The 14220-nt window shown below is 39.3% G+C and overlaps 2 protein-coding genes across 2 annotated transcripts in view; both read right to left on the reverse strand.

Annotated features, from left to right (window-relative positions):
• The window catches only part of LOC140268344 (protein THEM6-like), a 138045-nt gene that overhangs the window by 46658 nt on the left and 77167 nt on the right, over nt 1-14220 (reverse strand). The window lies entirely within an intron of this gene.
• The window catches only part of b4galt2 (UDP-Gal:betaGlcNAc beta 1,4- galactosyltransferase, polypeptide 2), a 167004-nt gene that overhangs the window by 7937 nt on the left and 144847 nt on the right, over nt 1-14220 (reverse strand). The window contains exon 7 of the mRNA XM_072363148.1: nt 4369-4473. Coding sequence (XP_072219249.1) covers nt 4369-4473 — 105 coding nt within the window. The remainder of the gene's footprint in view (nt 1-4368; nt 4474-14220) is intronic.

Genomic DNA, 14220 nt, shown 5'->3' on the forward strand with positions numbered 1-14220 from the left:
AAACTCTCATCAGCAGTTATACAGTTCACTTAATTTGAGAAAAAGATTAGGGAACAATGCTCTACCAGTAGTTTAACGTTTTATATCTTGATGAGGAAATCTCCTTTCCCATTTGTGATTGCATGCACCATTTGTAGCACAAAAAGCATCCCAGCATTGGAAAAACACATATCAGTGAAACACAGTCCATCAAAGCAAAAGTTCTGTAAAAAACAGCCCTTTGAAAGCTTAAACAAGAAACAGAGGACTGGTGTTTCTGGGTTTGACTGAATTGTGTTGTGTTGGCTGTGAGACCTCAGGAAATTGAATCAGCCTGTGAAAAAAGGGCACAATATGTCTTCTTTGAAGCTCATTAAAGATGTAACCTTTTGTACTTTGTAATGCATACAAGCTATGAATTAATATGGATTGCTATGACATTAGTGGAGGTGAAGCATATTTCTGATGCCCCACGATCAGATCAAATTTCGGTTTTGACAGAATGTGTGCAATAGAATACCAGTGCGACACTTTGTGCTTATTGCTACTTTCCGAAACATGCACCAGTGGATAAACGCAGTACACATTCAACCTGCAACTTGCTGAGGTCAGCCTTTACCTCAAAGCACTGTTGTGTTTTGACGGCCGTGTCTCAAACCAAAAAAGGTTACCCTGGTGACCAACTCCTCCTCACTTCTTTTCATAGGATGAAAATTCGCAGAAAATACCAGATGATTTGAAAGAACAAATCGATTCAACACTTTCCCGCAGAGTGACAGAGAAGTTCTTAAAGCTGCACTATGATGAATGTTAAGCTTCCTTCAGGAGATGGGAAGTGATTAATTAAATTTCATGTCCACAGAGGGATACAGAGAAAAGAGAGGACAGAAACACTCTCCTCCACCCACACCGCCTGAGTACTGCCATGAGGCCATTCCTCTTTTCACAGCCTCCTGACTACTCTGAGCAGCACGCTTTAAGTCCAAACCTGCTTCTTTTCAAAAGATTCTTTATGCTGAAATTTCCAGGACATTATAACGATGGTCCAGAAGGGCTGTTAAAGCGAGGTTCTTGCCGACTAATAGGTGACTATTTTCTACCGCAGTTATGAATAATGTATCAACCCCAAATAAAAAGCGTCCCGGTTGGTGTCACCTCTTATTGAGGAAGTCTCTTCTACAGACCAGAAAGGCAATGCAGAGCAACCAGCAAGACGAGGAGGAAAACGAGGGCTGAGCATCAATCAGACATAGACACACACACACACACACACACACACACACTTTCTTTCGGTATGGAGGCTGATTTATTGATTTTGATGAAGGCAACGAGACCATTCTGACCTAGCTGGCTCTCATCTCTATTGGTGTCATTTCAACAGGCAATTACTGGGGAATCGTTGAACTCTCTGTCTCACACACACACACACGAAAACAAAACAATGATGGATGATGCATTATGCGTGACTGGTTATTTTAGACATTCTAAATTCAAGTTATTGTTTCAATTTCACAGCATAGATTGGTAGTTTTAAAGTAAAACCACATCTTGACCGATATCTGACGTCTCACTTGTTTCAGTGTTTGCTCAGAGCACAAAAAACCAAAACTTTCAGTCATTTCTTTTCAGCTCGGGTAGGATTCTGGGTTAACCTGGATTATTTCTTTATATATGTCAGCAGTGACCTTAAATCTGCCGCTCAGGACTAAATGTAAATGACGATCGGTTCACACGATGCCGATAAAGTCCATTTGTGCCACGTGAACCTCCATGTATTTGGCAGCAAAGCAGAGTTTTTGATGTGGTGTCCGTGGTGATATTCCGCATGCTCACAGTCGTAGCAAAGCGTATTTTGATTGGTTTGCTGAACATAGGCAGAGATGAAGTACGCTACAGCATATAGAGCAAGGCTTTTCTTTGTTGGATAGTGGTCAAAAAAGAGAGGGAGACCCAGGGGAGACACGGTTGTTGCCTTTATTGCTCTGGGATAAGTTGCCACTTTTAACTTGTTTTCTTTTTTTTTTTTATAAGGCTCTGTAGCTTTCATATTTATTTGCCTCTATGGTAAGAACAAATCAACAGTGTCAGCGTAAAGAGGGAAGAAAAAGGTTGTGCACTTCAGAGGTGATATCCATTTTTATGGGGAAGGGGGTTTAGTCGTGTGTGCACATCAAGAAATAACAACAAAACAAAACACTTTTCAAACATCTCTCGACTTTATGGGTTTTACTCTGTAAAATGTAAATGTGGTCCAACAAAGACTGTTAGAACTCAAAGTCATCCCCCTCTTTGGTCCTTTTTAGAGATCTATGATAGATCTATGAAAGTCCTTTGTGACCGGCTGTGATGTGCTGTTTCTCTTTCATTTTTGCGCACTGAAGTCTCTCTTGCAGTTGGGATATTGATCTGACTTAGACGACTTGATCAAAATAAAAAACTGTAATCATGCATCATATGCAAGCTTTAGTGGCTATATGCAAATTATTTTCTTTGGCTGCAGCAAACAGTCGATATTCTTTCACTCACCACTCTTGTTGCCAGCAGTTTTTAATCTTCTTATAAACCAATTTAGGAGCAACGACTAAATCAGATCTCACTGTGAATCATGAGGGAGAACAGTCCTGTCTAAATGTTGAGACATAACAATTTTCACATGAGATCAAGCTAAAATAACATTTGAAGGGGGAACAGATTTCACTACATCTTCACTCAGACCAAGCTGGAGCAGCTATCGATTTTTGTTCTGAGAGGCATCATTGGCCGGCCTATCCAGGCATGAAAACAGGGGCTCTTAGAGGAGAATAAACAGTGATAATCCACATTTAAGCTGCTTAATGTGAGGTGCTACACTCCTGCTGATTAATATGTCTAGAAGGGCTCATCTCTGCATATTGGGTCTCGTTCATCAAAGCACAAAATAACACATTTATGAGGGAAACATTTTTACACCTTCATGTGGGAAGCAATTTAAATGGGTGTAGCCAAAAGAGCAACATTTGAGCCCTTAGGCTGTGTCTCTGAAAAGCAATTTTGGTTTATTGAAAATGTTTTGTCCTTGGCATTTTAAAAACTTTGCTGACTTATACTGACCAGAAAGACTAAGCCTTAGAATGCTCTTATTAACATTTTTGCTGGGTCATCTGACACTTATATATATGGGGTCCTACGCCACGCTGAACATCAGAAAAAGAAAAAAAAATCAATTAATTCTGTGAGAACATGAAAGTTCTAATAAAATACAATGAATCATTATTATTTATCTAACATCTCCCCGTGTCCCCATGAATTTTAGTAGCTTCTTGCATAAATCTTTAAACACCCTGTTATAAGTGAAATGTTATATCAGTTCTAAGCTCCTCTTCTACTTCTCTGCAGCAAAGCTTGCCGTGACTCTCAAAAATACCAAATGTAAGACAAGTAAACCTATTAATTAATTGGAAAAGCTTATGTCTCTGGGGCGGAGCCACATTCAGGCATGAAAGGAGATCCGCAGAGAGAAAGACGTGCATTTTTGTGACTGCCTGGCAAAATAATTAATGACAATGATGCCAGAGCTAAAACTTTTGAGAAAAAAAAATAGGCAGAGTAGACTTAAGAGAATTCTTTCATTCCCCAACGATCCGATTTGGACAGCATTATCCAGTTCACCAGTGAGTCAGCCAGTCAATGGCAGAATGTGGACGGATAAATAGAGAAGAGATTCTCAACTTTCAAACTCAACTTTCTTCTAGCTCCTTCCCTCAAACCCCATGACTCAGGATGTCAACACGCAGCTTTCACCAACTACCGGGCACAACGATCTAGTCTGCCAGTGAAGCAGTCTTTAATAATACACTGTAACACCTCTGAGGTGTATTGACGGGAGTATTTTTCTTTTCGCTTGCACCCTCTCATGGGGAGCTGCTCAGTGAGCAAGCAGCAGGAGTGCTGGACTAACAGTTGGCAGCTCCTATGTGTGAATGTGTACAATGTGGGTGAGAAACCAGAAACTGCTATAATAAAGGGCACGACTTATCATTTAACCACAATCGATCAAGGGTTGACATATCCTCAGCACTGAAGTATTTCAATGTTGGACAGGGGAACAATGGATAATATGGACAACAATGAAAGCTAAATGCAATTACATGTCACTACATTCCCCTGTTCTGCCTTATGTTTCAAATCAGTATGTTTCATTGTTGCAAATACTAATAATAACGCCTATTGATGTCTTTTTTTTCTTTTCTTTTTTTTTTTTTTTACCAGTGGCACCACATATTTGTTATTCTTTCAGATGAAGATTGAAAATTCTTTGGGAAACATTTAAGCCATGCAGGTGTGAGACAAAAGCATCTCTATCGATTCAAATGTAAAGCTGGGGAACAGCGTCGGACAGTGATACAGTACCTCTGTGGGTTGGGCTCGTTGTGTTTGTCTCTCTCGTGCTTAATCATTCTGTAGCGACCAATGCGAACGTCTGGCCTGGACACCTTCATCCCATTTAGAGTGATCCTGCAACACACACAGATGCAATATCCATTAAAAAAAACGAAGAGAGAGACAATCACAGAGACGGACCAAAGAGGACGCAAGAGACAAATCAGGAAGATTTTAAGAGAGGAACACTGCAACAAACAGAGGAGGAGTGGGTCTAACTAAGCAAGTTGTAACTAATCTGTCGGTTATTCAATGGAATCAACAGATTTTTATTGAATGTGTGGGCGTGTGAATATGTCTACATATATCTACATTAAAAAATCTAAACAGATTTGAAGCTCTGGTTGACGTCCTAAACAGATATGTTTTGAAAACCTGAAAAAAGTCCCTTCTCCTGCATGTCCTTGCTCATTATCCAAATGTACACAAAGAGGAAATATAAAAGGAAAAGCCACATGCAAGAATACGAATCAGTGAACCATGTTTCAAAACTATTTCAAAACTTATTTGGAAGAAAGTGTCAACGAGTCAAATTCCATAAAAAAGAAAGAAGGTGACTGTCTAACCATCTGATAATTTGGAGTGTTTCATATTTTTTCCTGGAAAAATTCATATAAAACAATAATATATTAGAAAATAGTTGTTGGTTATTAAATAATAACAATAATAATAACAATAATAACAAAAAGCCAGATCTACTCATTCTTAATCATAAAACCTAGAAAAGCAGCAGAGGAAAACTTTTCCATAGTTCAACTTTCTCATAATAACACGTGGGTTTGCTCTGAAGTCTCCTATTACTGCAAATTCAGCTGAACTTTGGTGAGTTGTGGGTTTTGGTTGTTCATCTTTCACATCAAATGTCCAACCCTGTGCAGAGAGGGGTCATTATGTCCAACTGAAAACACCATCTGTGGTCTCATTTACGGCTGTGTGAGTTGCTGCGGAGAGCACTTTTCTGATTTTTTTTTCCAACAGGTTTAACAAGCGAGGTCCAACTAATTAACCTTCGACCTTCGATCAGTTGACCTCAGTGATAGCTATAATATCAACAAAAGTTGATTTCTGAAGTCCTAAATAACGTAATGCTACTCTCTGGATCTACTGGAGGAAAAACTGGGAAAGAGAGGACAGAAAAGATGAGCTTAGAGCTTTAACATTGTAATTCTTATATCTAATTCATTTTGTACTTTTGTTCAGAAGCTGCCATTTCACAGAGTAGTTGAACTGGCTATTTTGACTACTGTTGTACTTCAGATGGAGCTCGGGTGAGTTGCCATCTGAGGAAACAAACTGTTCCACTTTGGGAGCAGTGAACTTTACAGACACCAGCTCGGAAAAAGACTTGGACTTACTGCATACATCAGTTTAAAGAGGGCAGGGAATAGGAAATTTGAACCAGTGTGGTAACGTTAAGATTCAACACAAAGGCAAATCTGCACTGAGATTTATATCTAATGCAACTACAAATGGAGTGTGAGCAACAGAAACGACAGATACGCTTCACTTAAAACCCTGAGCTTGACAGAGGGATTGATATTCATATCTCCAAAAGCGTGAAACTTAAGTGTGTAGCATACGAGTAGTTCTCAGTACTGAGGCCTCAAAAAGCATCCATATCTGATATCACTCTTTAGGAACCACACACCTTCTCAACATTCCTGATGTGGAGCCGTTTCGTTCCTCCCTTCTTTTTCCACCCTCATTTACTTATTCATGCTTTCCTCTTTTTTAATCTGCTAATTTCTCTTCCCTTCACCTTTGCTCTCTCCTCTGTACTTCACTTTAGGCTGACACCAAATATTTGTACAATATATATTAAAGGTTAAAGCCAGTATTCAGAGCTGATATAAAATGTCAAGGATTCATACTTTCTTGGCATGGTGCGAAAGCCTCTGCAACTGTGTTTGAAATCCTTAGTAATGAAAATATCTTAGGTAAAGGAAAGGTAAATTTAATCACAGCAAGGATACACTTTAATTCATTTCAGTTAATGAAATGTGGAAATGTGCACAGTCATATTTCATTGTTATATAGCTGTGGCCAAAATAACCAAAGACATGTGGACAAGGCCTTTGAAAAGTAGATGGACGTAGAGTTGACTTTTAAGAAACCTTTACGACTGGTACATAGACCATTAGAGGACACCGACTAAACAATCTCATTAGATCACATTTCAGATTTTCACTTACGTAAATTACGGTCTAAACACCTTTGAGTTCATCGCTCCAAACCCACATCATTTCCCCTTTAGCTAACCAGCCAATATACACACTTCATGCCTACTATAAGATTACATTGCTGACGACAGAAAGACAGTGGCCCTGTTCTGCCTTGAAGTCTAAGTGCTATGTATGGATGTTACAACAAGGATCATTTGTTATTGTCCAGAAACATCATCTTTTTTTTCTTCTTTCTTTTTCCTACATTTAAAATTAAACAGTATATAGAAATGATGATCCTAACAGTTCACCTACCAGTACAATGTGACTGAAGACAAATACTTTGAAATGAGTCTCCTTTCAAACTATAACAAATCTACTTATTGAAATCTTTTTTTACGGGTTTAGAGGTGATAGTTGGTGTATTTTTTAACTTTGAAATTTCCCTCTTTCAAGTCTTTATTCTAAGCTAACAATGTTGTACACATAAAGACATAAAATGTATTTAAACTCACAGCAGGAAAGCTGAAACATATTCAATGACGTGTCAAACCATAACTTTAGTTCGTAAACTAAATAAATAGATACAATTTTAAAAATCCTTTATCAGTCTTTATGCTGAGCCACTCTCAGTAGGAGTGTGATTTTCTGTATTTCCCTAAAATAAACCAGCTTTAGTTAGAGCTAAAGATGCTAGCTGTTTCCTCATCGAACCTGTACTAGTTTATGAGCCAAAGCTTTTCTCAGCATCCTCGTCTTTATGCAGTTTGTCACCTTTTTCTCTTTCCATATCCTTCTTTCAGCTTCTTCATGTTTTCTTTTCGCCCGTCCCCCTTGAGCGGTTATTTTTTCGTCATCACGTTTGTTTTCACTTTCTATCTGCACCTCTCCTTCTCTCACCTCACTAACTTTCAGCGCTTTCTTAGCAGTCATCGCCCTCGCCTTCAATTCCATTTCCCTCCTCTCTTCTCATCTTTTTTACAGATCAGCAAAATGTAAACCCAGAATGCAGCTTCTTCTCTCCAAAGCAAATCGACCAGTAAAATAGTCAGAAAACTCCATCAAAAAAAGCTCAAAGTAAATTCACTGAAACAGACCTTTGCCCAGTTTTCTTTCTCTTGCTCTTCAAGTCTCAGTGATTTTGTTGTTTTGGCAAGCGTTCATAGTTGACTACCTCTGTTAGTGTGTGCGTGTGTGTGTGTCTGCACGCATGCATTTGCACAACTATATGGATTTATTATGGTGCTAACAATGTGAGTTTGACAGTAAGAAAGGCCGCCCCTCCCTTCTCATCTTCAGTTTTTCAGTGAGCTTAGTTTTACATTATGCACAGTTCTGCATCTTTAAAATAAATTTCTTTTTGCCTGTTGCCCTGCAGAGAGTATAAGGCCTGACTCCAGAGAATGCGTTCCCATTCATCTAATTCACTGGGGATCTAACTGTAATATTTTTGTTATATTACAAATTTCAATTAACAAATTGATAGTTCAGAGCACATCCAAAATTGCTTTTGTTCTTTGCAAAGAAGACATCTCTGTGGCAGCCCTTTTTAAATTTTTTTTTTACTTCTAATAAGACTTTAGAGTGATAGAAGCTGTCAAAAATCATTTACTTTAGTATTAGTATCACCGTCACAATGTCACACAATTCATTACCAGAGTAGCTTCTGTATGCCTCAGAAAAAGTACAAACTCAAATTAGCATATACATATAGAGAAATGATATATGTAGTAACTTAATTAAGGAAATCTACATATAAGAGTCTTTCCCCTTTGATGGGTCACAAGTTAGAGGAGGTTGTTAATTAATATTCCATATTATTTCCAGTTTTTATTATGGTAATCATAAGTAATATAAAACTAAAGAGAAGGAAATGAATATGTATATATTTAAATGAAATTAAACGATCTGAGAAGTTTAATGGTGAAATGTGGAATCTGGAGGACCTGATGGGCTCACAAGTCAAAAGAGCTGAGAAATAAAACTTTAAATAAATAAATCTTTTTTTAACATGATAGTTTGAACTGTTACATATTAAAGCGCTAATAACTACAATCGTTGTGCATTGGGAGATGGAAACTGAGGCATCATCAGGTGGCTCATACTTCCTGTCGCCTCCAACGCTACGGAGTTTCAGCATTCTTCAGCTCATTACTGTTTAGTTTTGGCTTCCTTGTTCTCATTAACTTCCCACAGTGCTGCAGTGCAGAGATGTTTCGGCAACACAAACCCAGATTAATCCTTGTTCACTATAGCTGCTCAGCAACAAGCAACAGACAGACACAGCTAATCACTTGTTGGTGAACAAAGTGGAGCATTTAGCAGCTAAAGAGCCAGATATTTCCCTCAGGAGAAGCAAAATTGAGCTTGAGGAAGAGTGAATTCTGGATTTACATAAAAACATCTCCTCTTGAATGAAAATGGATGTATAAATAGGCAACTGTTTGTGCACAAATGTGCCATTATAACCTTAACAGTTTGTTGTGCAGCACAGCTGTAGCTAAAACAAATCAGTAAAGATCTGAACAATCACATCCGATGTGTATTAAAAAGTATTTCTTAAAGACCATGGCCCCTGTTTAACGGGGATAAAATATTCTTGTTATCATCTTTATGTCTATATTCTGGGATTCTTCTAAATCAGTTTTACACGACACACAATGGAAAAACAACTGCCCACCCGTCCAGGGTGTACACTGCCTCTCGTCCAGTGGCAGCTGTGATTGGATCCAGTTCGCCGAGAGCATGAATTGGATTAAGCGCGTATAGGAAATGGATGGACAATGGAAAAACACTTTTATTTCCAGTTCACTTTCCACTCCTATCTCATCATACATGAACATGGTACTACCTAAGTGTTGTTTTGAGCTAGTAAGGTCTGTCCAGCTGGTATAGGATGGAGTGGAAACATGAAAAAATGCAGATAAGCTATATGCAGTACAATGCATTTAATTGCGTATTTTAAAGACTAACCATGAAACCATTTCCTAACCTTAATCAAGTGCCTTTACAGTGTAACAAAGTAGCCGCATCACAGGGTAGAAAGTGTCAATAAAGAATAAATCAAAAGAAGGAAGTGAAAAACGGCTGTCTCAGTGTTTGGTGTCACAAGTGCCACGCTTGATAATCGTGTGACTGTGCTACTGCTCTTATATGACCTATATGACCTATTGTGATCGATAAATACTGTAGAATAAAATTCCCTGTCAGTGTTTACTGTTAGCGGATCCATTGGCAACATGCAGCTGAAGAGCAACCCTTTGTCCATCAAATAGCGATAGCAAAGTGAATGTTACCAAGTGTGTTGGAAACTGTTGCAGGAGCTTGCTGTCCGTGTCAGCATACGATCACTTCAGATAACTTTTTTTTTTTCGTCATTTCATAACACTCCTTCTATGAAATATTATTACTCAGCTCCTCAGCTGAACCTTGGCCTGAACGCAGGACACATTAGGACCTCTGTTAGCAGCACCAAGTACCAAGTTAGTACAGCCTCCTCCTCCAGCTGGTGTAAGCAAACTTTGAAACCCCCTAAGTAGCACAAACCCTAATTCCTGAAAGGAAATAGTATTCTGTTTTTTTTTATCTGTCTGTATGTTTTTGAGCCCAAATCCGATTAGGAATACGAGAGTGGGCAGCACGGACATCCGCAGCAACATAGATTACAACCGGACTGTTACGGTTTGGGAAATGTTACACTCATTACTCTTATATAGTATATATGCCTCTAATTGATAGATTGACCTTAAAATGTGCAGAAAAGTCTGACTGAAGTTGGAATAGCCAAGAAATATCAAAGGTAGACTAATGTAACAAGTAAAATGTTATTTATAAGTTGATGTACAGTATCTCTATGCAAGTCTGCTTACTTGTATCCACGACCACACTATATGTCTATAATATCACTCAGGTAGACTGTTTGGGAGAACATGTACAAACAGAGGAACGTATTTTGGCAGGCTTGTTCGCTCGAGCATAGAGTGTCTGGAGCAGATGATAGCAGAAAGAAACTCTCTCAAGTCAGCTGTTGAAAAAATAGTGGAAACCCAAATACCCAAAACGTTAGAGAGTATTAGAAAGTATTAGGAGATTTCTGGAGCCAAAGTGGCTCAGAGGGATTAATTTCCCTTAATTTCTCTCATTATCAAAAAAACTATTGTTACAAATTAAACCGCACGTCTGCTCTTTCTGTGTGGTAAAAATGATTAAATAGCAGTTTTGAGCTTTTTGGTCAACTAGACAATAGCATCTCCGGTTTTATCAAATGCTGGATACAGAGCAAACAATCCTCAGGCAAAATAAGAATTTTTCTGGGTCCTCAAACAAAAGAAGATCACAGCCTGTTTGCTTGTATAGGCCACCATCTGTGCCGCTTTGAAAACTGTGTCTTTAGCTACATCGATGCATCTCCGCCCATTAACGTCCCTACTTTAAAAAAAACATCTTTGAAAGTCTCATACAGCAGTCCCTGAGGGTTGGCCGGCTCTCCCTCTCCTCATCCATCAGAGTGAAACAGAAACACAAGGCATGAAAAAAGCTTATTATTCCCAGAGAATGCCCAATCCAAGTTAAAACCTATCCCAAACTGAAAATATCGAATGAAATATATATTTTGACTGTGAGCCTATAGAGCAAATACATGTAATGCCTGTGCGTGTCCAGTACGATTCTTGTAGATAGTGAAGTTGTGTCCTTGGATAAAGCAAAATAAAACAAGACAAAAAGTACACTAACGCACAATCCAGTGACACATCAGTGAGTGGTTGTTGTCTATGGCTCTACAAGACAGGGGAGGGTAACACGGTGTGACAGAACAGTGTGACAATTATGTAAGAGGAACAGGTCTGCGAGGATGCTGTGGAGCTGAGGGAAGTAAAGTCTCAGTCTCCCTTGGGTGATATATATAATCCAGAGACAACACATCCAACTGCCACCTCCACTGAAACGCAGCAGGTGGGGAGCTGCTGTAAAATCCCCCACCATGGAGGACTTTTAAACACTTTGCGTGGAGTAATAGAGACTGAAAGAAAACAGACGTTAAAGACAGATTTAACTCTAGCTTGAATGTCACAGCCTTTACGAGTACTGATGCTGATCATGTGCATCCTTTTTTACAGACACATTTTACTCCGACTACAGTAATGGCTACTTCTAGCAGGAGTATACCTCATGCCATCTGAAATTGGCTGACAAAGAGCTCAAGTTTCCTCAGAGGCTTTCATGGTCGACACATCTGAACCTGGTAGATCTTCTTTAGAATGTGGTAGGAGTGAGACTCTGTTGCCAGAAGATGCGACGCACACATTTACATGTCTTAAATGTTTTCCAGTTGTGAATAATTATTCTCATTGTATTCTCAAGATGGACTCCAAATAGTTTGCATATGGCCTGATAGCCCCTCCTAGACGGATGGGCAGCAACGTTTGCTTCTTTAAGCTTGTTGCTGATGTCTTTCCTCTTGGTGTTTTGTTAACACACACACTGGAATACTACAGGCCAGCAAACTCAGAGGGTGCTCAGAATTCATGATGATCAGTTAATCAAATGCATTTGAAGAGCAGCACGTAGCAGCTACTGACCCATTTTATTAATTTTGATATGGTATAGGTGATCTTAGTTTTACATTCACTGCTTCTACATTTTGAATTAGCTTTTATTAATAATGACAGTGGATTATTGTTGTTCATCTGAGGCTATACTTACCTAATGTTGAAAGCCCTACATATTCAGTGTCATTATGGTGGTCTTTATAGTGCTTTGTGAGTTTAGTATGAAATAGAAAGTTGCACTGCAGAGGATTCTTCGCTCCACCAGACAAAAGAAAGAGGAAGAACATGATAAAAAGCCCAAGGTGTTGACCTGGCCTCCAACCTCCCCAAATCCCACTCCAATCAAGCATCCACAGGTTGCACCAGAGCGAGCTCGATCTGTGGAGGCCCCATCCGACGACCCAGATAACCTAAAAGATCTGCCATCAACATCCTCAGGACACCCATATATGTCCTCCATCCATACCCTGCCAGGTCAGAGCTACAAAGGGCAGTTGGTTTTTTGTATTGTTTCTTTCTGCAACTCAGCCTGACATGATGTGCCTTCACACAAGAGGCTTTACAAGAAGCAGCCAGCAAATCGCTGCTTCTGAAAGTCAACTGTTTCCAGCAGCTCGTCCTTCCTATCAAAAGCACCAACTTTTATAAAACATGCTATGCCTTTTATTCTGAAGCAGCAAAGACTGACCCTTTGCTCCTTCTGTAAGTGGAATAAAAGGCAACATATATGCTGAGCAGCAGTTGAAGTGAATCCTTTTTACAGTCATCTTAACTCAGAGAGGCACCACTTGAAAAGGTCTGAACTTTGTCCTTCTCCCCTCTCAGAAAGCACATCTGCTTAATAACTGATCTATGATGATGCGTTTCATTTGCGCCTTGCAGCAGCCTCGACAGAGATCTGTACAAACACACGAATACTCGCAGACCTTTTCGATTGGATTAATCAGGAATTTCTGCAGCTCTCCTCTCTTATTCCCACCAGTGGAGGTAATTGCATTAAAGCAATGGAGTGGAATTGGTGAGCTAGGTCTGGTGTCCTGTCGCAGTTCTCTCTGCTTGCAGAAATGAGATGTGAGAGGAGGAGGAAGAGGAGGAGTAGGTGTTGGTGGTGAAGGGTGGCAGATGCACAGCAGAGAGAAAGTCCTAGAAAAGTGAGGCATGTGGGTGGAAGAGAACAACACATCTGGGAGGGTGAAAAACCTTTCAATGGCCTTTTCCTTCCCATCTTTTTCAGTCAAACTAAATTTTTTTACACAAACAGAATAAATCTGTCTGAAAAGCTACTTTTTTCAGAGACATAATAGGATCTAAAAGACTATAATACATAATAGACTAATTGAAACCAAATATTCAGATTAAAAAGAAAATAAATTAATTAATTAAAATGAAATGTTGGCCAGCAGAGTGCCAGTGATACTGTAGTCACTTCTACTATGGGGGGAAGAAGAAGGATCCATCACACAGTCAGTCAAAACATGGAAAAGGGAGCAAGAAGGCTCAAAGGACGAAGAGAATTCTGGGTATATTGGGAGAGAGATTCTAAAAATGGAGCTGCCACCCAAGAGAAGGCCAAGACATCTTTGAATGTGTTGGCAGATATGAGGAATCCTGAAAAGGACTTGTTTGAACTCTGAATGATTTAGGCTGGAAATCTCCCTCTTGTTGCGATTGGTCAGACACAGTTTTGACAAGTCTTGTCTTATGAATTACTTACATCTTTGTAAAGTAACTCACGTGTTTTCATTTCAGCCTCTGTTGCTAATTTATTTTAACACCATGTAGTCACTTTCATTTATTAAAGATTTGCTCCAGCATACAAAGGCAGGCTTATCATATATATATACATAAAACAAAAAGTTTGTTATGTGCATTTTGGGAGATTTCTGCTACACTGCCTCTCTCCATGTGGAGTTCCTGCAGCTGCTGACTGTGGCTATTTTGTTGGACCATACCTTCCATTCAATGCTTCATTTCTCTCCCTCCCTCCCCACTCTCCCCACTTGCTTCTCATTTTCTTCTTGAAGCATATTTCCCTCGCTACGAGCAGTTCTTGTTTGCCCATCCCTCCTCGCTACCCTTTTTTGGTAGAGCTATTCTGTTCCTCAGAGGGG

The sequence above is a fragment of the Leuresthes tenuis genome, unplaced genomic scaffold (assembly GCF_036924035.1).
Source record: "Leuresthes tenuis unplaced genomic scaffold, fLeuTen1.0.hap1 SCAF_14, whole genome shotgun sequence".
In the NCBI taxonomy this organism is placed as follows: domain Eukaryota; kingdom Metazoa; phylum Chordata; class Actinopteri; order Atheriniformes; family Atherinopsidae; genus Leuresthes; species Leuresthes tenuis.